Source organism: Vespa velutina, chromosome 18, assembly GCF_912470025.1.
Source record: "Vespa velutina chromosome 18, iVesVel2.1, whole genome shotgun sequence".
NCBI classification, from domain to species: domain Eukaryota; kingdom Metazoa; phylum Arthropoda; class Insecta; order Hymenoptera; family Vespidae; genus Vespa; species Vespa velutina.
In genome coordinates this window covers 722110-746082 of record NC_062205.1, presented here as the reverse complement: position 1 = coordinate 746082, position 23973 = coordinate 722110, and the positions used below count along the sequence as shown (strand labels likewise).

The 23973-nt window shown below is 28.9% G+C and overlaps 5 protein-coding genes across 16 annotated transcripts; 2 read left to right on the top strand and 3 right to left on the bottom strand.

The window, feature by feature from the left end:
* The first annotated feature begins 908 nt into the window (after positions 1–908).
* Positions 909–6161, top strand: LOC124955417 (cullin-5). Its single transcript, XM_047509826.1, has 11 exons — positions 909–980; positions 1537–1746; positions 1903–2082; positions 2193–2334; positions 2519–2833; positions 2940–3412; positions 3497–3760; positions 3861–4016; positions 4547–4827; positions 4970–5093; positions 5230–6161. The coding sequence occupies exons 1-11, from the start codon at positions 963–965 to the stop codon at positions 5422–5424; spliced, it is 2358 nt and encodes a 785-aa protein (XP_047365782.1). The 5' UTR covers positions 909–962; the 3' UTR covers positions 5425–6161.
* Positions 6162–6309: 148 nt separating this feature from the next.
* LOC124955419 (protein sarah) lies at positions 6310–10974 on the bottom strand. Of its 6 annotated transcripts, XM_047509834.1 has the most exons (6): positions 10558–10799; positions 9648–9754; positions 9181–9447; positions 8895–9084; positions 8613–8765; positions 6310–8442 (listed from the first exon to the last, which is right to left on the bottom strand). In XM_047509834.1, the coding sequence occupies exons 2-6, from the start codon at positions 9696–9698 to the stop codon at positions 8318–8320; spliced, it is 786 nt and encodes a 261-aa protein (XP_047365790.1). In that variant the 5' UTR covers positions 9699–9754; positions 10558–10799; the 3' UTR covers positions 6310–8317. The 6 variants fall into 6 exon arrangements, with proteins under 6 accessions (XP_047365790.1, XP_047365792.1, XP_047365793.1 ...); XM_047509836.1 differs by lacking the exons at positions 9648–9754; positions 10558–10799 and adding an exon at positions 10807–10974; XM_047509837.1 differs by lacking the exons at positions 9648–9754; positions 10558–10799 and adding an exon at positions 10807–10963 and having other exon boundaries at positions 9181–9452.
* A 201-nt stretch (positions 10975–11175) lies between these two features.
* LOC124955415 (extensin) lies at positions 11176–17165 on the top strand. Its single transcript, XM_047509815.1, has 11 exons — positions 11176–11334; positions 11456–11745; positions 11850–11896; positions 11968–12048; positions 12122–12328; positions 12454–12538; positions 12626–12748; positions 12811–12983; positions 13050–13151; positions 13643–13831; positions 13898–17165. Exons 2-11 carry the CDS (start codon positions 11682–11684, stop codon positions 15977–15979), a joined length of 3153 nt encoding a protein of 1050 aa, XP_047365771.1. The 5' UTR covers positions 11176–11334; positions 11456–11681; the 3' UTR covers positions 15980–17165.
* On the bottom strand, positions 16182–17687 carry LOC124955420 (malignant T-cell-amplified sequence 1 homolog). The gene is made up of 6 exons (XM_047509841.1): positions 17398–17687; positions 17167–17319; positions 16980–17080; positions 16743–16876; positions 16447–16514; positions 16182–16345 (listed from the first exon to the last, which is right to left on the bottom strand). The coding sequence occupies exons 1-6, from the start codon at positions 17406–17408 to the stop codon at positions 16264–16266; spliced, it is 549 nt and encodes a 182-aa protein (XP_047365797.1). The 5' UTR covers positions 17409–17687; the 3' UTR covers positions 16182–16263.
* Positions 17688–18732: 1045 nt separating this feature from the next.
* On the bottom strand, positions 18733–23612 carry LOC124955418. 7 transcript variants are annotated; one of them, XM_047509833.1, is made up of 3 exons: positions 23280–23612; positions 20193–20397; positions 18733–19690 (listed from the first exon to the last, which is right to left on the bottom strand). In XM_047509833.1, exons 2-3 carry the CDS (start codon positions 20343–20345, stop codon positions 18899–18901), a joined length of 945 nt encoding a protein of 314 aa, XP_047365789.1. In that variant the 5' UTR covers positions 20346–20397; positions 23280–23612; the 3' UTR covers positions 18733–18898. The 7 variants fall into 7 exon arrangements, with proteins under 7 accessions (XP_047365789.1, XP_047365784.1, XP_047365785.1 ...); XM_047509828.1 differs by having other exon boundaries at positions 20193–22072; positions 23280–23611; XM_047509829.1 differs by lacking the exon at positions 23280–23612 and adding an exon at positions 21029–22254.
* Positions 23613–23973: the final 361 nt, after the last annotated feature.

The window sequence follows — 23973 nt, the reverse complement described above, 5'->3', positions numbered from 1 at the left end:
CACCAATTAATTTTTCCTGAAAAAGAAGAAAAATAATATCATAGAAATAATTGTTGTAACAATAACAAAATTTACTAATGCAATAATATACAATCTATTAAAATCTATTAGACATTTAAACTTGACTTAAACGATGAAACGTATGATAAAATTTACATAGAAATAATTGTTGTAACAATAACAAAATTTACTAATGCAATAATATACAATCTATTAAAATCTATTAGACATTTAAACTTGATTTAAACGATGAAACGTATGATAAAATTTACATAGATAACCATTTTCTATCTTTTTAATCATTTTGTTTAAAATTGAATTGATCAAAAAATTATTAATTACAAAAAAATCCAATAATATTATCTAACAATATTTAAAGAATAATATTTAAAGGACAATGAAGAAATTACATAACGTCATAGAAATAAAAAGAAAACTTACAATAAATGTTACTTTGACGGAAGGAGGTAAATCAACAACGGTTCTTCGTTGTTGTACAATCATCTGTTTTGCCAATCGTGCATTTCCAATTGTCTTTTGGATAGCAAACATTTTGCTTTTTGTTAAAGAGTTCTAGTTATCAATTAAATTATATGCTCCCAGGATGTTCAGTACGACGGCATGAAATAGATCTACCAATAGATATATCATACATAGAGACGATAATACTATTCGTTTATGTTCGCTAAAGATTAAGTGTGCTCGATTTGCTCTTTGTGAGCACAAATTGGCGTAAATTTTATCGTGTTAATATTGATTGACCAATAAGAACACTTTACAAGATATTAACTTCGTTGCTATTGATTGATTTTTATTTTTCCTTTTCACATTAGCTCCAATTAAAACTTTCTACGTTCATTTCACTAACACAGAATAGGAATTTTTTAATACAATCAGTTTGCAACACTGCACGAGTTCATTGGCGTACTCAGACTAAACATAGGATATGTCAAAATTTTGTGATGGCGTCGATGTTAAAGGTTAGTTGTCACTAAATAAATATTAGTTAAAAAATTGTTTAAATATATTATTGATTCGTTTTTCAACTTGTATATATATTTATTTAGAACGTTCTATGTTTTATACTATTAAAGGGAGATTGTATTTTTTTTTTAATGTATGCAACACTTAAATATAGACAAAAATGTATTGTTCAATAACGGTCAATTTTTAGGTTTAAATTTATTTTTAGTATTGTTTATTTATATTAGAATTTGTTATTCTTTAATATGCATTTTAAATAAGAATTGTTTTCGATGAACAAAAAGTTCCCATAAATCTAATAACATTTAATAATTATAAGTTAGAAAGAGGAAGAGAATAAGAGATAGAATTTCATATATGAAATACATTATTGTTAATAATAGTTATTAATTGTATGATACAATTTTAGTATTAGTTCTATTTAATTGTAAAAATAAAAAAGTTTGTACGAACAATTAATATAGCAATTAATAAATTATAAATATCGTTCATTTGTAATATATATGGGAATAATAAATAATACAATCTAGTAATTATAGATGTATTTTTCAGAATAAAGATGAATTTACATTTGAAGATAAATGGCCATACATGCACCCTATAATATTGAAACTTCTTAACCAAGAACCAGTAACACATGCAGAATGGCAAGATTTATTTTACTCTATTCACTTGGTATGTATGTGGGATGAAAAGGGATCTACAAAGTTACGCAATCTTCTTAAAGAAAACATAATGGATTTTATAAAGCAAGCTCAACAAGTAAGAATAATCATTCTTTTAAGCAACAAAATTATAATATCTTTTCATTTTATTTATTATATATAACGTCATATTTTAAAATGATGTTAAAATACATTTTTCCAAATTATAATAATTTTAAGATATATACATTCCTTAAATTTGCACTTTATATAGAGAGTATTAGCGCATCAAGAGGAACAAGCATTATTAAAGGCATATATAGCTGAATGGAGAAAGTTTTTTGCACAGTGCAATTATTTACCTACGCCATTTGGGCTATTAGAAACATATCTTGCTGGAAAAATTAGTTCTAGTGTACCGAAGAGAAATCAGTCTGATGATCTCGTCAGGAAAGTATGATTTTTTATCATATCTATATATAATATATATATATATGAATATATAAATATTGTCTATCGTATATTTAAATGAAATAATTTAACCATATCATGTTTTCAATATAGCTGATGTTAGATAGTTGGAATCAAAGTATATTTGGTGAAATAAAACAAAGACTCCAAGATTCGGCTATGAGATTAGTACGTGCTGAAAGAAATGGGGAAGCATTTGATTCCCAATTAGTTATTGGTGTTAGAGAATCTTATGGTATAAATATTAGATAAATATTATCCTACTCTGATTATATATTTTCTTGTATTGTTTTTATAAATAATGTTAATAGTTTTTTTTTTCTTTTTTTTTATTTTTTTTTTTTTTTTTTTTTTTTTTTTTTTTTTTGAATATAATAATTAAAATTGTAACGTAATATTTTAATATCGTTTGCTTTTAGTAAATCTGTGTTCAAATACAGCCGATAAACTACAGATCTATAGAGAAAATTTTGAAGCTGCCTATATAGAAGCAACAGAAGCATTTTATTGGGTCAAAGCGCCAGAACAATTGTCATTACATGGAGTAGAAAATTACATGCGCTATGCAGAATCAAAATTAAGGGAAGAAGAATTACGTGCACAAAAATATTTAGAACCAAATAGTGCAAGTGTACAACTTTTAACTGATTGTTGTGTAAGAGTTTTAGTAGCAACTTTTAAATCAGTTATACTTGCGGAATGTCCAAGAATGATACAACATCATCAAACGGACGGTAAGTCCGTTTGTAGTTTTATATAGTTGAAATATTATATTTTATCTAGATTTTATATTTTAACCGGTATCAAATTATTTTTGTTACTTTTGATCTATGATTACAGAACTTCGATTAATGTTAAAATTAATGGATAGAGTATCAGAAGGGGTTGGTCCTATGTTAAGAAATCTTGAAGAACATATAGCAAGTGCAGGATTAGCAGATATGATGGCAGCAGTAGATTTTATTACTCAAGACTCGGAAAAATATGTAGAAAGATTATTAGATCTATTTAGACGATTTTCCACTTTAGTGAAAGAAGCATTTGATGATGATCCACGTTTCCTTACTGCACGAGATAAAGCTTATAAGCTCGTTGTTAACGATGCTACAGTTTTTAGACTCGAATTACCTGCTCGCCAAGCTTCTGGCATCGGTACAACAATTGTAAACAATAAACCTAATAATAATAACAATGGACAACCAGAATCAAAATGTCCAGAATTGTTAGCTAATTACTGTGATATGCTTCTTAGAAAAACTCCATTAAGTAAGAAATTAACTTCAGATGAAATAGAAAGCAAATTAAGAGATGTGGTCGGTACAAAGTGCAAATTTCATTCTTATTTCTTATTAAAATAAATCTTATTAATAAATGATATATTTAATATTTCATTTCAGTTACTTGTTTTAAAATACGTACAAAATAAAGATGTTTTCATGCGTTATCATAAGGCACATTTAACAAGAAGGCTTATATTAGATACATCAGCAGATTCTGAAAAGGAAGAAAATATGGTAGAATGGCTTAGAGAAGTTGGTATGCCTGCTGATTATGTCAATAAATTAGCCAGAATGTTTCAAGATATTAAAGTATCTCAAGATCTTAATCAACAATTTAAAGAACAATGTCGTGCTGCCATTGCAGATAGCATAAATATAAAGGTGATAGTATTCATTGTTATATTTGAGATGTAACATCTTTTTTAACAGAACGCTACAGATCTTACAAATAAAATCATAATACACAAATTTTTGTATATAGATATTAAACGCAGGTGCCTGGGCAAGAGGTAGTGAAAGGGTTACTGTAAGTTTACCTTTACAACTTGAAGATTATATACCAGAAGTTGAAGAATTTTACAAAAAAAAGCACAGTGGACGAAAGTTACAATGGTATCATCATATGTCAAATGGCACGGTAAGAATATATACGTGAGCTTTTCCAATAATAATGTGAACAAAAAATATAAATATCTGTATATTATATATCATCCATAAAAAATTATAATTAGTTTTATAAACCTAATCGCGTCACGTTTCCGTATGTCTTTAACAATCTATTAAATCAAATTCGTTTTGGATTAAAGTATAAACATTTTTAATTTATTTTATTTTTAATTAATTTACTTTTAAATAAAACTATTTATATAATAAAATCAAAAAAATCACTTTGTTCAATGAATTTTATTCCTTTTTAATAATGTAATATTCATAGATCAATAAGTACTAATTTAATTATATCTATTAATTATTTAAATATATTAATATATATATATAAAACTTATGTATATATTAATATATATATATATATATATGTAACTTACATAATACAAGAAAAATTTTATTTATTTAGTAACAAAGAGGGGTATTTTGTAATTTTTCACAAAGTACAATATCCCGATTCTAATTTTCAGCATCATCTTGCAACCAATTTGGATGGTGTTCCAGATAACATTTTCCAACCAAGTGGGTCGCTTCGATGTGGACGTCACAACATTTCAAATGGCTGTTTTATTTGCTTGGAATCAACGGCCTTTTGAAAAAATTTCTTATGAGAATCTTCGTCTTGCTACAGAACTTCCTGATCCAGAATTACGACGAACGCTATGGTCATTATGTGCTTTTCCAAAATTAAAACGTCAACTTCTTTTAGTAGAACCACATGCATATAGTCCAAAAGATTTTGGGAACGATACAAGATTTTGGGTGAATCAAGAGTTTGCCATAGTGTTAGTATATAATGAATTATTATATCACTTTTATATATATATAAGTATTATATATTTTTTTAAGTTGTTCGTTTGTGGTATATCAATTTTTCACAATATTTTTTAATTTCTATATATATGATACATTTTATTTATTTTGCAGAAAAAATGGAAAATTACAAAAAAGAGGAAAGATAAATCTAATAGGTCGATTACAATTATCTACGGAAAGAAGTAAAGAAGAAGATAATCAATCAATCGTACAACTGAGAATATTACGAGTTCAGGTATTTTAATTATTTATGCATATATACAATTATTTTTCTGATCGTTATGTTAATATTATTATGTATATATGTATATATATGTATATATATGTATATATATGTATATATATGTATATTACTTATGTTGTACAAATAGGAAGCTATCATCAAGATTTTAAAAATAAGAAAGAAAATTAGTAATGTTCAATTACAAACTGAATTAGTAGATATATTAAAAAATATGTTTTTACCAAGTAAAAAGATGATAAAAGAACAAATTGAATGGCTTATTGAGCACAAATATATTCGTAGACACGATGACGATATTAATACATTTGTGTACATGGCGTAACACCGAAATATATATCCATATAAAATTGTTCAAACTTCTATTATTAATATTATATTTTTATAAAAATTGAGTTTTCCTCGTGCAAAGATGTATACTTGAGAATAGTAAAAGATACAAAGATATATGACATTCTTTGTGAACTCCAAAAGAAAAGAATTGGACGGTTAGTAACCTTATGTGGAATTACAAATAATATAAGAAGTCATATCACTCCAATGGACATGTATTCGAAGAAACAGGGGTAAAGCATATAAGAAAGATCTACAAAGTATCTTAATAGCAACATACTATGAGCAAGTATGAATATGTATAATTTGTTAGACTTCTTATGTAAACTTTGAAATATGTTACACAAATAACGTGTATAAAGTTTTTACTTCCTTATAATAAATTATTATTCATAATGAAATCTATTATTAATAAATATTAAAATAAAATCAGACTAATCGAAAGATATTAATTTTTACATTTTGCTAGTTTATCCCATATAATCAACTTGCAATTTGATTTTATCTTCCAAATAATTTTGACAATTTCAATATCGCTTTTCTAGAAATGAATTTTAAATATTTTGGAAATAGGTAATAAATGGCCTATAATCTTTTGTATAAATGTATCACTTAAATTATTCCCTGTGAACTTATAAATCGTGAAATACTTAAGTAAACATAAATAACAATATCCTGTATAAAGCTTTTATATTATTTGAATAAGCTAATAAAAAATGTAAGAATATACGACTTCTATGAAATAATGACCATGATTATTTCACAAACCTTATCTATTTAGAAATTATTAAGTTTCATTTTAAATAGCATCTCTTATTTTTGGTAATGATATGATAAAATATTTATATTTTTTATTACAAAAGATAAAACAATGTGATATATGCAATATTATCTTTATTTTATCTAATTTCAAAATATTTACATAATTACATATTTTTGGTTGATATAATTATTATTATTCATTACGTTTTTTTTTTCCACAATGTGATGTGATAATGAACTTTTGAAAAAACAGAAAAAATAGTTTAATAAATTTTTTGTACCACAGTAACATATCGGAAAATAAATACATTATATATATATACATAGGTATTTACAAGAGTATCGAGGTTTATGGTTCTATAGCGAATGAAAAAATGTTTTCATTGGATAATCTTAAAATTGATTATTCATTATACTATCATATAAGTCTAGTTAATTGTAAAATAATTTCAAATAAAATGCACATTGTTCTTAATTAACTATCAATACTTAAAATTTATAAAATAAAAATATATTTAGTATGTCATAATTATGACAAACTAAATGAATTATTTTTCAATACGCAAACCAGTTATATTAGATTCCTGACATACGTATTATCACGAAAATTATGTGCTGTATACACATATAAAAGATATTTATTATTGTATCATACGTATTCATGTACACTGTAGATATGTGCATGCGCATATATCTTCTGTATTTATATTTACATACTTAAAACAATTGTTTGCTCCGTTTTGTAATTGCCGTGATGAAAATACTATCAGGTAAAACATTAAAACAATTTACCCGTGTATATTTCATATAGTCGGAATAGAGTATATACATATGCACACACACAAAACTACTGTCATAATAATGTTACAGTAATACTGATATTCAAATTGCATGTGTATATTTAATTCTTATTAATTTGATTCCATTTAATAATAGTTTGTTCTTATGACATTTAACAAGTCATTATAAAGAATCTTTAAAAATTTAATTGATCAAAACATAAAAATCGATACTCGAAGAAATTTAACATTCAAATAGAGAAAACAAAATGATCCAGGATCGTTTATATTTCTTTTATCGCATTCATAAAATAACACGCACGCACGCACACGTGTATATGTACATCATATATTAATATCATAACTACAATTTGAACCTTAACTTCCACACACAAACACAACTTACATTAGTATAACATGTTCTCAAAGAATCTGCTGAACGTAAAGATTACGATCAGATTGACATTTTCATTTTTTATTAATTATCGTAGACTTCTAGCTATTATAACATTTGCTTTTCACAACATTAAAGTAAAACAATGAGCAATACTTTAAAATACAAGGAACATCGATAATTTTAAGAACAATTTAAGTCATCAATGCAGCATTACTCAGTTTTCTGTTATACTTATCAGTATTATCATATTGTCTAATACTGTATAATGTAGAAGCTTTAAGAGTACGCGATAAAGAGTAATTTTTATGACACAGCAGAGAATACAATTATTATTTGAAGTTAAAGATTTAATATCCAATCTTTTTTAGCTAGAATTTTTGTTTCACAAAACATCAATGTTTACCAACATTTTTTATAATATGTAACTTCTTCATTGCTAAAGATACTTCACTATTTTTAAAAATTCTTGAACTGTACATTTTTCATTTTCATATATTGATTTAGCCCGAATTAGCATTTAATAGTCTAAAAATTAATCAAAATATTTAATCAAAACAGATATTTCAAACTGATATAAGTCTAGAACTTCTAGACTACATTTAAACAGTGATTATAATAACATTTATAGTGTTTTTGAATTTTTACATTGATATAACAAGAGTTTCACGTACTTAATTTTGATTGGAACTTTAATATTATATATTCAATACCTACATTTTATAAGAATTTTCATGTTCATCGATTAATGACACTTTAATATTTAACTATCATGGCAAAAATTAAAAAAAAAGAAAAGAAAAAAGAACGAGACTGCAATATACTGACTATAAATTATAATTACGTTCATTGCCAGTTTTGTACGATATTTTTTATTATAGTTACTTCTTGGATGGATAAATGATTTATTGGACGTGTATTATGTATAATGTGTTTCCAAAAAAATTTCATTAATGTTCTGGACAACGTGTATGTTGAATACGTGGGCCACTTTTCATGGGATTCTCAGTTTCACAAACATGAACAACAATGCCTGGTTGTCCAGAACCTCCCGGGTGTAACTCATGACTACCACCTGACATAGTAATAACATAAATAATATTATCAATAACTTCTTAAATAGTAAAAGCATATCTTTCTCTCTCTCCCCCCTTCTCCCCCTTTCCCCCCCCCTCTCTCTCTTTCTCTTATATTTTACTAATAAATTTTATTAAACACAATAATTAATGAAGAAAATATAAATACCTGCAGATAAGTTTGCTATAGCTGCTAATAAATCATGGTTGACTAAAGGTTCATTCTCCTCTCGTGGCTTCCAACCAACAGGTGGAGACGATGGAGGAGATATTAGGAACTGCTTTGTAAGAGCTGGTGGTTGAAGATGTTGATCTTCCATATCTGTCCAATAATAAATCTTATTAATTATTAATAATTGATACTAATTGTAAGAAGCGAATAATTTTTCTGTTTACATGTACATACAGATATATAAAATTTATTGATCTCTTTTATATTTCTGGTACGTACCTATCGGTGTCACTGGTTGTGCAAAATAACAATTAATATCAGTTTCACCAAAATGAGTTTGATGTAATCGTATTCTAGCAGTGGCTGCTGCATTTGGAGAATTATAGTTAACTCTCATCCTTCTAAATGATTTGAAGTATTGGAATGTAGCATTTTCTCCAAATTGTTTAAAAAGATTCTCTATTGCAGACTGCAAAAAGATATATGAAAGTTATATATATATTAATATATATTGTAAAATCCATTGCATATATGCAAATCAATTCTGATAAAATAATATTATTACCTTTAATTCATCTTCTTTAAACACTCCAGGATCTACATTTGTGACAATAACAGAAGTTGGTAAATCTTCATCATGAATCAATTCATCTATTGACCTTGAATTCAAACAACCATGACCCTTTTCTCCTTCAAAATCAAGTTCCAATTGTTCATAATTTGGATGCAAATTAGGTAATCCATCAACTTCATTTATTATTATATTTTCCGTCTCTTCAGATTCTTCATCTCCCAATATATCGGTACTATCTTTCTCCTCCATAGTTACTTCCTAAGCTTTAACAAATAAAATAATATTCAAATGTTTCAATGATATAATTATACAATTGGATGTATATAAATTTAAATTTACTTAAAGTATGATTATAAAGTATACTAAATATCGATAAATTAAAAAAATTATATATATATATATATATATATATATATATATATATATATATAATTTTATATATATATATGAATACGCACATGTGTTGACATGTATGCTTTTTGAAATTTTTTAAACTCTTCAATACACATGCATGCATGTTTTGCACAGACTGCTATTCTTTTACCACGACTTATTCTTTTATAGACTGTAAAGTGGAAAATCTTTATTATTCTGTTATTACATTATTATATTATTATTCCACGATAGAAAGTAAAATCTTTATATTGAAATTGAAATAACTATTACTACTAACTTGAATATAAAACTAATTAAAATTTTAGTTTTATTATATTTTCTATCAAAAACTTAGGACATTCAAATGTCAAATTGCTCCATAAAAGAAAGCACTCTGTCTTAAAATCTTTTATGCAATGTCAAATAAAAAATATTTGATATTAAATGAATTAAAATGATGTTAAATAAAAGCAAAATACACATAATATGTAAGTCTTGCTTTTACATATGATTTTTTGTTATAAAAGATGCCATTATGAAGATATATATATACATATACATATACATATATATATATATATATATATATATATATATATATATATATATATATATATATAATGCTGATTTTATTGAATAAACTATTCATTAAACATAATAATTAGGCAATGATTGATTGATTGATTGTTGACTACAAAAAATATTTTAAGATGTTTCAAAATCTATATAATGTTTCAAATTGTATTATTGATTGGAAGTTGAATTTACAAAATAAAAAGAAAATATTTATATAATAAATTACTGTAGGAATTATAAGATTAAATGTAAAACATAATATAAAGCCATGCACGAGTGCGTTTGTTGCAACAATTTGCAAAGTTCATCATTAATTACGCTAGTGAACGTAGTTTCGACAATTTTAAAAACATAAATTTACATAAAAATCATGATAAAAATTCTTTATGTGGTTGACAATATGTAACTGGATCTTGCCTGTTTCTAAAATGTAGAAATTCCTATGATCGAGTAACTTTAATACTAATCTCTCTCTCTCTCTCTCTCTCTCTCCCCCCTCTCTCACTCTCTCTCTCTCTCTCTCTCTCTTTCTCGTCGCGTTTCAATTAATATTACATAAATACTTTCTTCCTTTACGGAGTGTGTACAAAATAAATAATGACATTAATTAAATCCACAAAGTTTCGCCAACAATCTTAACCGATCTTAACACCGCATCGTATTTACCATTTTATTATCGTCGTAACCCTCTTTTTCATTTGTGACCATAGAAATGACAACACCAAGATGGACACAAATCTTTGTATATATCTGTTCCTTCTAAAATATTTTATAATAGTTACAACACGTTTTATTTGAAAAATTTTTTGCAATGTCATATCATAATAAAAACAAACTAATTGAAATTAAAATGATCTATTATAGGAATTCATCGAAATATATCAATTACGTTAGATAAGATTTTCTTAATCCAAATCAAATAACCAATTACCGCGTACCATGAATACAATGGTTGTACACGATTGGAGGATTTTTGGACATTTAACAATTTTATTCTATGTATATGATATATATCTGTGTATATATACGTATATACGAGAAAGAGAGAGAAAGGGACAGAGAGAAACGATCGCGGCGCCTCTGGTTGATACTGCTCTAACTAAAGTAAAAAAGTGGAATGATTCTTTGATGATGGATGCTTCCACCTTATTGAAGAGTTCTTTGATTTGGCTTAGAGACGCCGGAATGTTCTATGTATGTATTAACTTCTCGTTTTATATGTTTTTTTTTTAAGACTATTGTATTATATCATAAATTGTAATAAGTCCTTACCATAGTGAAATATAATTTCATCGATTTATTCAACAAATTTTAGGAGTTCTAAGAAGGATGATTCGATTACATCTTTTCAAGGAATGATCATCAGTAATTTCGATTTACCGTGTTACGTGGCGTATTGAAATTGGATTGAAAAAATAAAAGAAAAAAGGAAAACGTAATTACGTTGCATTTTCGAATGGGGAAGATATTGTTGTTCTTTATATAATCCAATTTATCTGAAGTACAAACTACTTTAATTTTTTCCTTTTTTTTAATACAAAATGGCATTGCCACCGAATTATAAGCAAGTAGCAATGGCTACGTCAAATGTTGTTGCGTCCAATCGTAAGTATCATTAAAATATTTTATACTTATTTTATTTAATAAATTATCACACTTTGTCTATTCTACGTGAATCAATCTAAAATGAAATATATTCTTCTATTTAGAGCGTATCAGAGCATCTGGTGGAAGTAGCAGTAGTTCGAATACCAGTGTAAGTATTGAGTATATGTTTTATTATTTTCATTTGATAAGAGTTCTAATGAAATTTTTATGTTAATTTAGAAGGATACGCAAAGTCCTTTTATACAAACTCCTCATAGTCATCCAGGATTCACGCCTCAAAAAGTAGGAAAAAATACAAATGTAAGTAGATATTATAGATTTTATAAAGTAATAAGTATTGAGAAAATAATACGTTTGTATTATGGATAAATAGGCAGATTCACGAATGCCAAAACCGCCCAAACCACCTGAAAAACCTCTTATGCCGTATATGAGATATAGCAGGAAAGTATGGGATCAAGTAAAAGCTCAAAATCCTGAATTAAAACTTTGGGAAATAGGTAAAATTATAGGTCAAATGTGGAGAGATTTGCCAGAAGAAGATAAAACTGAATTTATAGAGGAATACGAAGCTGAAAAAGTATGTTTTATGTTTTTATATCATATATATTATATTGTATATATTTCATAATATGTGTATATGTATATATATATATATGTATATATATATGCACATATATATAATTTCTAAATTTTATAATTTAGGTAGAATATGAAAAAAGCTTAAAGACTTATCATAATTCTCCAGCATATTTGGCTTACATTGCTGCTAAGAACAGAGGAAAGTCAGGTTGGTTATACTTATGTGATTAAAATACATATAATTGGTATTCAATTTGATGATAAATTTTATAATTTTATCTTGTATGTAATACAGCGTTATGTGCTGCTCAACAAAATAATGATGATCGAGAAAGTCATGAACGTTCTTCTGGTAGTAGTAAAAGTCAAGCTGCACAAGATAGAAGGATTGATATTTTACCTGCGGAAGATGACGATGGTATGTTTGATATATATTAATGTGATAAAAATTTGTAAAAGAGATATTCTTATAATTTTCAGATCAAGATGATGGATATTCTGTAAAACATGTGGCATATTCTCGCTATACAAGAAATCATCGCCTTATTAATGAAATCTTCAGTGATACTGTTGTTCCTGATGTCCGTTCTGTTGTTACGACTCAAAGAATGCAAGTCCTACGCCGTCAAGTACAATCTTTAACTATGCATCAGGTAATAAATAAAAATGTAATTACTATTTTTTTTATGAACTATACTTATGAAAGTAAATAATTTCAGAAAAAACTGGAAGCAGAATTGCAACAAATAGAAGAAAAATTTGAAGCAAAGAAAAGAAAATTTATTGAAACAAGTGAAATATTTCAAGAAGAATTGAAAAAAGTAAATGTTCATTTTTATATTAATTGATAAATATAACCTGATATATATGAAATATTTAGACTAGTGGTGTCCAACCTTTTTGGTTGTCTGAGCCGTATTAAGTGAAATTTTTTAATTTACTTGGGCCGTATATAAAAAAATAAAAAATGAAATATAGTAAATGTATATAATAGTACAAAATTTCCTTTTTTTTTTTTTTGTTTTGTTTTTTAGTCACTCTATCTTCTCAACAAAACATACGGTATGCTTTCACGTATAAAGTATGTATAAAATGTCGCCTTGTGGCGTCATTCACATTCACTTGACTTCTGCTGCTATCGATGTTTCTTTGTTTTTTGTGCATAAAGCGATTATATTTCGGTCGCCACAATGGGCAATCACCGATTGAAGCTACCACAGGAAATTTTTGCTGGGTCACATTACTTGCATTACTGGGCCGCGGGTCGGACACCACTGATTTAAACCAACTTTAATAAAAACATTTATTACAGCATTGTAAACCAGCAGTAGATGAAGAAACATTTAATAAAATGGTAGAACGACAATATGAAGTACTTAGAAGAGAAAGATTAAGAGGATCGGAAGAAAATCGATCTGATGGTCCTGCATCAAATGAATCTACACCAAATTCTACTCCTACTCCAACTCCAGCTTCTCTTAATGATGAACCGCCGTCTGAGGTTAGTTTTAATGTTTCCTATATTTTAGCAATAATACGTTAAATTTTTTATGTATATATTTTATAGGCTACTGAAAATGATACAATCGATAAAAAGACCAATGGTTTTGAGAAATCTAATAATGAAATAAAGAAAGAAAACTCATCGCCTCCATACGTTGAGACAAAATCAGAATCTCCTACTGTACAAGGAAATCAGTCGATGAATCAACATGGATCTAATTCTAGTATGTATTGTGTATCTGTTACTCCAATTCAACAACAATCACCACAACAACAACAGCAGCAACAACCAACGCCACCACCGTCAATATCATTGATACCACAACAACAGCAACAACACCAACAGCAGCAGCAGCAACAATCAGCACCATTGCCACCATCAATATCGCTGGTACCAACACAACAGCAGCCACAGCAACACCATCAACAGCAGCCACAGCAACATCATCAACAACAGCATCAACAACAGCATCAACAACAACAACATCAACAACATCAACAACTACATCAACAACAGCATCATCAACAGCAGCAGCAACAGCAGCAACAGCAACAACAACAACAACAACAGCAACAGCAACAACACCAACAACCTGCTCAGTCTCATCAACAATCACCACCACAGTCGCATCAACAGTCAACACCTCAAACTCATCAACAACCACCACCTCAAACCCATCAACAACCAACCTCTCAAACTCATCCGCAAGCAACATCTCAATCTCATCAACAACCACCTTCGCAGCCACAACAGCAACCACCACCCCAATCTCATCAACATCCTCCATCTCAAACTCATCCACAACCTCCACCTCAATCTCATCAACAACCACCACCACCTCAGTCCCATCCACAACCACCACCTCAGTCCCATCCACAGCCACCACCTCAGTCCCATCCACAACCACCACCTCAAACTCATCAACCACCACCACCTCAGCCCCATCCACAACCACCATCACAAACTCATCAGCAGCCACCACCACCTCAATCTCATCCACAACCACCATCTCAAACTCATCAACCACCACCACCTCCTCAAACTCATCAACAACCAACACCTCAACCTCATCAGCAACCACCTTCACAGCCACAGCAACAACCACCGCCTCAATCTCATCAACAACCACCACCACAAACTCATCAACAACCACCACCACCTCAGTCCCATCCACAACCACCACCTCAGTCCCATCCACAACCACCACCACAGTTCCATCCGCAACCATCACCTCAAACTCATCAGCCGCCACCACCTCAGCCACATCAACAACCACCATCTCAATCTCATCAGCAGCCACCCCCTCCATCTCATCAACCACCACCTCAATCTCACCAACAACTACCACCTCAATCCCATCCACAACCGTCGCCGCAACCTCATCCCCCGCCACCTCAATCTCATCAACAATCACCATCTCAATCTCATCAACAGCAATCGCATCAGCAAACAGCTCCTCCAACGTCTTCACAGCAACAGCAATCTAGTACTACTAGCGCTACTGTACCAGTGACAGTAAGCGCAACTCAAAACATACCAAACATGCCTCCAGTATCTTCACCTGCACCTCCGTTACACAATCCTCATCAGCAAGGAATGCTATCTAATCATACTATGTCACCGCATCAAACATCTCAAGGAACCCAAGGAACGCAGGTTCTTCCTCCTCAAGGACCAGTAACTAATCCACACACATCGCCCATAATACCACCTAATCAAGGATATGGCCAACAATATCAACCAGGACCTGGTCCACAGCCACAAAATGTGCCGCTTGCCCCAAGACCTCCACATCCTTCTTATACTTATTCACAACAGCAACCATATCATCAACCTTACCCACAATATGCTCACCCGTATTATCATCAACCATATTCTCAATATTCACCACATACTATGAGCCGTCCTCATACGCACAGTCCTCATAGTCCACACAGTCCTCATTATCATCCACAATCCCCTCATACCGTAGGAGAAAGTAATGCAGCTAATAACAGTGTATCTGGTTCAGGTACTACTTCTGGTTCTACTCCTGATAGTAATAATTCATCCTATTCTCCAGCATCAGGGCATTGTGAAAATGAACGTACTACTGCTCCTGACAGTCAGGAGTCTTCTACTGATATGAAATCAGGCTCTGTGTAAAGCATATTTTCCTCTTTTTTCTCATTTTTTATTTCTTTCATTTCTTTATCCATTATCATGCTTTCATTATAAAAAAAATGGCACATTTAAGTAAACATAACATAAAAATAAACATAATAGATTATATAATTTGTATAATAAAAATATGTAATCTTTTAATCATCTATTGTAAATTGCTATGACGGTCTACAATACAAGATTATATTTAAAAACAACGAGTTTATTCATATAATATGTAAATCTTATTGATATACAATTTAAATGCTTATTACAATATTTTCCTCTTACTTCACAGGCTTCATTTGCCATAATCCATCATTCAAATAATGACAATTCTCGATTCCTACTCCTTTATTCACTTTGGCACTGTAAATCATATTTTAATACAACCATGTCGATATAAACATGATGGAAAAGGTATAAATGCTTAATCCAAAGTAACAATACAGAACCAGATCACTACTTACATATCTTCTGTTGATAGAGTAGTTACTCCCACTGCTAAAGCATGCTGCTTTCCTTCTGCCATAACTGCCTAGTTGCTTGTTAAGTTTATACATAATATTTTATGGATAAAACTATCAAATTTATAACGTTATACGGAACATCAAGATTATAAAAAAAAAAAAAAAAAAAAAAAAAAAAATTCATGCTACTTTGACTCAAAAAGAAACAAAAAATGTGCCATTCAAATTATCAATTTTTCTTTTTAAAAGATTTACTATTAAATAATCTATATTATCTTATATATATATAAGGATACAACAACGGTTCCCTTCTCTACTGGCGTCATTCTTGCACCCTTTGACGTTAAACCAGGACACATAATATTTGCACCGCTAAGTACAAATCTGATTGCTCCTTTATCGACTTGTTCCAATGGTAGAAAGAACGGATCTTAAAAGATTAAAAATTTTACAATAAACATTTAACAAAATACTTATCTTTTGAATGTCTATAATGATGATATAAATGTTCTAATAATGTTAAATTATCTTACATTTGTGTAATAACCTTAATGTAGGCATCCATGGGCCTTCACGTTGTCGAAAGAACAAAAGTTCTCCTGCTGCGTTGACTATAATTTCTATGTGATCATGACTATGATCGAAACATTGTACCTTTGTTAATTTATATTCATCAATATACAAATTTATGAAATAATATATATTTATGAAAAATCTTACCACTTAACAATTCTAAATGCATCTTTCTTTGGAATGATAGTATCCACATGACTTTCTAAATGTGGATATAAATCCAAGAGTTTCGAACGTATTCCTTTCTGAACGGAGGATTTTAATTGCTGTATACCCGAAACACTATCCTTTTCATCGAATCTATTCATAATTACAAATAAAAATAAACGTATATGTTCACGAACATGCGAGTAAGGTTATGTACTGATATATACGTACTTTTTAAACATCTTTCCTTGTTAGTAAAAAATACAATTTTTTATAGAAAATATCCTAATTTTTTTTTTCTTACTTATTATTCAACTAAAATATAATAAATATCAATTATCTTAAATTTTGTTTAGCCGAAACCGTTACAGACAGAACGCTTCCTCAATGTTACGTTGGTACACGTAACTACTACTACTACTACACTACAATCTACACTGCTATACACTACTACTACACTGCTGCTGCTGCTATTTGCTATCAGTACCAACGATATAAAAATGTGTTTTCTATGTCGACATAAAAATGTGTTTTCTGTGCCGACATAAAAATGTATTTTTCAAATATTCGATTAAATAAATGACTCAATTCTTTGGAAAGATATAATAACAATATGCGATAATCTATTAACAGAATTATGAAGACGCGTGCGAAATTTATAAAATAAAATTATAAAAAGCAATTCTCAAATGATAACGTGATATACTTTAGAAAATTTCAAAAGATGAATATTGGTAATAGAGCTGTATACTTTCCGCATACTTTTTTCGATTAGAATCTATACTCACCATTTAAATAACGTATAAATAAATCATTAAAAAACAAAAATAATCGATCGAGAGATTCGAATGGATTAATTTAGATAAATTTATTTTTTGTATTTGTTTAAATTTTCAATATGTTTAAAGTTTCAATACATATTTAAATTGTTTTTATGAAACGTTATAATTCATACGTAGCTATGTAAAAAGAAAAAAAAAGTTGGGAAAAATTAAAAAAAAAAAAAAAAAACACTGCTATTATAAATTTTTTTATCATAATTCACAATTGATTATAAAAATGTATTGCATTGATAAGAGACAAATGAAGATAAGCACTCAGACTTCTTAACTTCATTAATCTCTATCGATCATTTTTTGATCTGAATTTTAAAAAAGATATATATATACATATATATGTATTTTATCTCTTTTCCACTATACAATAATTAAATTTATATTAAAATTAATATTATATATATATACACCTTTTAATTATCATTTATACTGTCTGGCAGTCAATTATTATTAAGGCACGATTAAAAAAACCTACGATTATTTCGAAAACTCATTATCGACGTGCGCAATCAATTTCAACGAATTTTATTTTACGCTCTATAAAAAAATCTCTAAGAAATCTAATTTACTTAAAGATTAATAATATACAAAAGAATATATCGATAATTAACGAAAAGAAGAGAAAAATAATAAAGAAAAAAAAAAAAAAATATATAAAAAAGGAAATTCGGTGCTTTCATTACATTCGAGATAATATGAATAACGTGCATCGATATAATAAAAAAAAAAAAAAAAAAAAAAAAAAAAAAAAAAAAAAGAGAGAGAGAGAAAGAAAGAGAAAAACAAATAAGGAAGAAACATAATAAAAAAAAAAAAAAGAAAACAAAAAGATCTCAATTCGTACGCCAACAAAATAATCACGCGTATGTATCAATAAAATATAAAAATAAATTAACCTAAGGAGATCTTTCGAAGGAAGTTGCGGTAGGCCGCGAGGAGGATGTGGAAGGACCGCGGGAATTATGGACGGTATTTAAACTTAAGGTTGAATATCTCGGAACTTCATTCATTAATGTCGCTTGCTCGTAAGTAGGCGGTTGATCGTCCCACCTCAATGATTTTAAATATCTTCTTTCTTGTCGTCTTTTATCAAGAGCACGTAAAACAATGACCATAGGTCCAACTACGAGCATAGCTGCACCAACGGCGACCATAGCAATGGCGGCCGCAGCACCGCCGGCATTTGCACGGCTACGTATTTTTTTTTCCTTTCCCCAATTAGTCGTTGCAGTTGAACTTAACGTTTTAGCAGGATCGAGGACGGTATTATCGTAATCTTCGGTTTTATTCGACTGATATGACGAATCATAGACGTCACGTTGCGTGCTCGTTTCACTTAAATTAATCAAATCGTTCTTCTTTCTTTCTCTTTCTTCTTTATCTTTTTTTTCTTCTTCTTCTTCTTCTTCTTCTTTCTTCTCTTCCTTTAGTTCGTTCAATTTCTTTGTTATTGAATGCCCATCATTAATATCTTCAATAACATTATTTTCAACGTGATTACGTTCATTCGTCGCACTCGAACGTCGGTTCCAATGTCTTTCCGACATATCGTTTTCCCTTTCCTGATATAATTTCAAATTGACGGTTAAATCTTTTTTATATTTCGTAATATCATTAAAAATATCATCTTTATCCGCCGTTCTCTTTGTTTTATCATTTAAGTATCTGATCGTCGCATCATTTCTTTCCTAAGAGAAAATTTGAAATCACGATATAATGTATAATTGTTACGTCGAAATAATATCCATTATAGAGATTATATTTGAAATTTTACTTTTGATGTTTTAAAAAAAAATTAATTTATGTATTTTACACGTGCAAATGAATGAATAAACGAACGAACGAATGAATGAATGAATGAACGAACGAACGACGTTATACAATATTCCACGATATTCATACAATTACTTATAAATATAATGCGTACTTACGTACGAGGTTTCATAAAAGTTTCATATAGGAATCTAATCTCGATTCATACCGTAGACATTTTTTTCGACCGACATTGCGACATTAAACCGATATTAAAACGCAAATCTTGCGTATATTATATTTCGTCGTATTTTCAATTTCTTCGTGAAAAATACATATATAGATATTCTTTACATCATCGCTATTACATACATATATATATATATGTGTGTATATATTTATATATATAGTATATATATATATATATAAATAATGTACCTGTGTATCGCCTTTTGTTTCTATTGTGGACTGACTTCGCAAGGAGGTTACGCCTTTTTGAAGAAGAACTATGCCAACTGAGATCCAAGCTGTGAACTGTAGAACGATCACTAGCTTCGAGGCACAATTGTTCGATCTCGAATATAATGGCATTTTGATGTTTTCGAGAGCCGAAATAGTAACCAGTTTTGCACCGTTGATTTCACTGTATATAAGGACACAGAGAAAGGAACAAAGATATATACATATATTTATATATACATATACATATACATATACATACACATACATACGCATACATATACATATTATAATATTACATATATGTGTATGTATGTGTGTGCGCGTGTGTGTATGTACGTGTATGTGTACATATATATTTATCAATTTAAAAAAACTTTGACATATCATCTCTTTTGATGAGAGAAGATAATATATGTGCAGATATTTTTAAGCCAGCCCAAGTGATTATCGAGAACATCATGCAAATATTATTATTATTATTATTTTTTTTTTTTCACATATTTATTATATCATTAATTGTGCATACTTGAAATTAAGCGTTCTGTGCCATAGATACAAAATAAATTGTTTATTTACGATTAGTATATAAATTAACTTAATAGATTATACATGAGAAAATAATTGTGATTAATATCTACGATTAAACTACGATTCTTTTATTATTTATTATTATAACAGAAGAAATTCACGAGTAATATATAATACCTTTTAGATCTAAATACGTATAAACAAAATAAAAGGCTTTCTAAATTCTAATCAAATCAAGGACATAACATTCCGTTCCGCTATCGTTAATGGCGATATATACTTACATCGATCGAACGATTCAATCAAAACGGCGAACGTCGAATAATATTGTCGTAGATGATATAAAATCCCGGAATGAAATAAAATTGAACCTTTCGTATTGTACGAGAAATCGTTTTTAAAAATTCTCCCGACTGTGGTGTATATATATATATATATATATATATATATATATATACAATGAACGAATACGAAACTCTTCGACCGTTTAACAAAAGTATCTAAATAACAAATTAACAAAAAGTATCGCGAGTCATACTGTGAAACAAACAATTCGTTTATCTACGTATTTATCGAATTAACAATGATATATTAAACAATGATTATTAACTTTCTATAGCTTATACTATACTAAAACCATCACCGACATATTATATTCTCATTTCAATATATTAGTTACAATATTGACGTCGAAACTGACAACGTCGTCGTCATTGTCGACAACGACGACAACGACGACGACGACGACGACGGCGACGTCGTCATCGTTAACGACGCGTCGTCTCGCTACCGTTACTCTTTCCTCTTATCGTTACTAAAGCTCGACGTCAACATGATAAACGTGCAGAAAATGAAAAAAAAAAAGAAGAAGTGAGAAAGAAAGAAAGAAAGAAAAGAAAGAAAAAAAAAAAAAAAAAAGAAAAGAATAAATCTTTGAACGATCTCATTATACGTCATACATTACATACATATATACGTACTTACGTAGAGATAGATAGGTATATACATACAACATACTTATATCACATACATACATCATCATACATACATACATACATACATGCATGCATATGTAACCGAATACGCGACGCACGATCAGATGTTCGCTCGTGAGAAGATACATTGCCGTATACGTTGTGCAGTACGTAACGATCGCACGCAGTACATTATTCGATTGGATTAAACACGTATGACGTTGTCAATTGTTGTAATTGTTGTTATTATTATCGTTGTTGTTGTTGTTGTTGTTGTTGTTGTGGTTGTTGTTATAGTTGTTCTTGTTAAAGTTGTAGTTATAGCTGTTGTTGGCAGTTATAAGGATGTTCTTTCTAAATGTACGATATAAGAAAAAAAGGAAAAAAAAAAGAATAAATAAAAGGAATGAATAAATAAATAAATAAATAAATAAATAGAATAGATATTATCCGTAATCACGAGGTTTCGCGACGACCACGGCGTGACCAATGTAAACGTTAAAGCAAATGTAATGCGACTGGGTATGAATCATTGGCCCTGGCTCTGCATGATTAAAAGAGACTCCCCACCGACACCCCTCGCCATTACCGTGCCAGGCTCACGGCAACGTTTTTGTCACGGCATCGTCATCCTCATCGCCATTATTATTATTATTATTATTATTATTATTATTATTATTATTATTATTATTATTATTTATTTCATCCAAACAGGTCGTAAACAATATATGAATTCATTATTATTAAACGAAATGTTGGACCTTGATAAGACATTTAGTTTTCAATTATATAATTTCTATTTATAAATGTAATAGTTTCTGTCTCTCTCTCTCTTTCTCTTTTTCTCTTTTTCTTATTCTTTTTCTCCCATAAACGACGAAATAAACCGGTTTCAAATCCATCGGATTTCTGTCTTATCGTCTGAAGATGGATTACCTGTTTGGATATAAAATTTACATTTTCTTTTTTCCCTATTTTTCTTTTTTCCTTTTATATCACTCCATTTACGTGAGTTATACGATAATCGATTACGTTAACATTACTTAATTTTTCTTCCTTTTTCTTTTTTCTTTTTTTTTTTTTGGGCGGGGGGAACGTAATTATTACGAAAGCAAAAAAAAATTGATTAAATGAATTTTATTAGTATTACTTCACTTGTTTTCATTCGTTTCATGACCTATTATCAATTTCTTTATCGTATAATAAAATATTTGTATTTTCAGAACAATAAAAGTCAAAGCGATAAAGAAACTAAATAATGTGATCGTTTTTTTTTACTACACACATATATATATATATATATATATATATAGACGTATATTCTAACGATAAGATATTAACGTTACATTAAATGATTTTTCTTTGAAACAATTGAAAATAATGTTAGGTTAGTCATGCAGGCACGCATACATATACAACACGCAAACTTTCCGTAATAATAACAGTAAGGTTTCGACCAATCGCGTTGCTCGATTCGGCTGCCGTAAAAGTAACCGAAGTAGAGTAACATCAACGGTCGAAAAATTCAAGATGTTGGAATTTTACTGTTACGGGTACTTACGGATAGCCAATCAGATTGGAAGGTTGTCTTCTGACGTCATAGTTCGGCGCGAATAAATGAAATCATCCATAAAATGTCAGTGACAAATATATTTATACTCGATTAAAAATTTGACGATATAATCAACAAAAATTTATTTATTTCGTGGCAATTAATAATAAATTTGATATTAAAATTCATTTATAAATAATATTTTCACAAATATTATAAATAATTCACTTCTATTATCTATGCGTGTATATATATATATATATATATACCGTAGAAAATAAAATAAAGTTAAATATGCCGTGATAACGTTGCCTTGACGCAGCTTACGCGTTAAAGACGCATAAGTTTCTGACGCGGTATTCTTGAATATAAATGTCTAGTATTCGTAATTGGGAACGTATACACGTTTTCCGTTGCACTGATCTACGTTTGGCAACGTCGGAAAATATATGTACTTCCTAAAAATATCGATTAAAAAAAAAAAAAAAAGAATAAAAAAAATAAACAAATAAATATTATATGACATATATTGATTGAAATGACACTGTATCATATTTAATTACAATTTTTTCATTAATTAACAATGTATTAATTATTCATTATATTATATCATATTTAATGTATTAATAATTAATCTTGTTTTTTATAGTGTTTGTATTGCGGATAGATAGCTTGTATAGAAGAAAAAGACGTGCAAAATATT

Excerpts from the sequence above, each read along its gene's own strand:
- LOC124955415 (XM_047509815.1), top strand. The coding sequence starts at position 11,682 with ATGGCATTGCCACCGAATTATAAGCAAGTAGCAATGGCTACGTCAAAT. Across the intron at positions 12,329-12,453 it reads AGGAATACGAAGCTGAAAAA|GTAGAATATGAAAAAAGCTT; the intron begins GTATGTTTTATG and ends TTTATAATTTAG. Across the intron at positions 13,832-13,897 it reads ATGATGAACCGCCGTCTGAG|GCTACTGAAAATGATACAAT; the intron begins GTTAGTTTTAAT and ends TATATTTTATAG.
- LOC124955418 (XM_047509828.1), bottom strand. The coding sequence starts at position 20,603 with ATGATATGTCAAAGTTTTTTTAAATTGATAAATATATATGTACACATA. Across the intron at positions 19,691-20,192 it reads AAACAAAAGGCGATACACAG|GAAAGAAATGATGCGACGAT; the intron begins GTACATTATTTA and ends ATTTTCTCTTAG.
- LOC124955417 (XM_047509826.1), top strand. Across the intron at positions 2,834-2,939 it reads ACAACATCATCAAACGGACG|AACTTCGATTAATGTTAAAA; the intron begins GTAAGTCCGTTT and ends CTATGATTACAG. Across the intron at positions 3,761-3,860 it reads CAGATAGCATAAATATAAAG|ATATTAAACGCAGGTGCCTG; the intron begins GTGATAGTATTC and ends TTTTGTATATAG.
- LOC124955419 (XM_047509834.1), bottom strand. The coding sequence starts at position 9,698 with ATGTGTATTGAAGAGTTTAAAAAATTTCAAAAAGCATACATGTCAACA. Across the intron at positions 9,448-9,647 it reads AAGCATACATGTCAACACAT|GAAGTAACTATGGAGGAGAA; the intron begins GTGCGTATTCAT and ends GTTAAAGCTTAG. Across the intron at positions 8,443-8,612 it reads TATAGCAAACTTATCTGCAG|GTGGTAGTCATGAGTTACAC; the intron begins GTATTTATATTT and ends TTACTATGTCAG.
- LOC124955420 (XM_047509841.1), bottom strand. Across the intron at positions 16,877-16,979 it reads ATTAAGGTTATTACACAAAT|ATCCGTTCTTTCTACCATTG; the intron begins GTAAGATAATTT and ends TAATCTTTTAAG. Across the intron at positions 16,515-16,742 it reads TAGAGAAGGGAACCGTTGTT|GCAGTTATGGCAGAAGGAAA; the intron begins GTATCCTTATAT and ends ACAAGCAACTAG.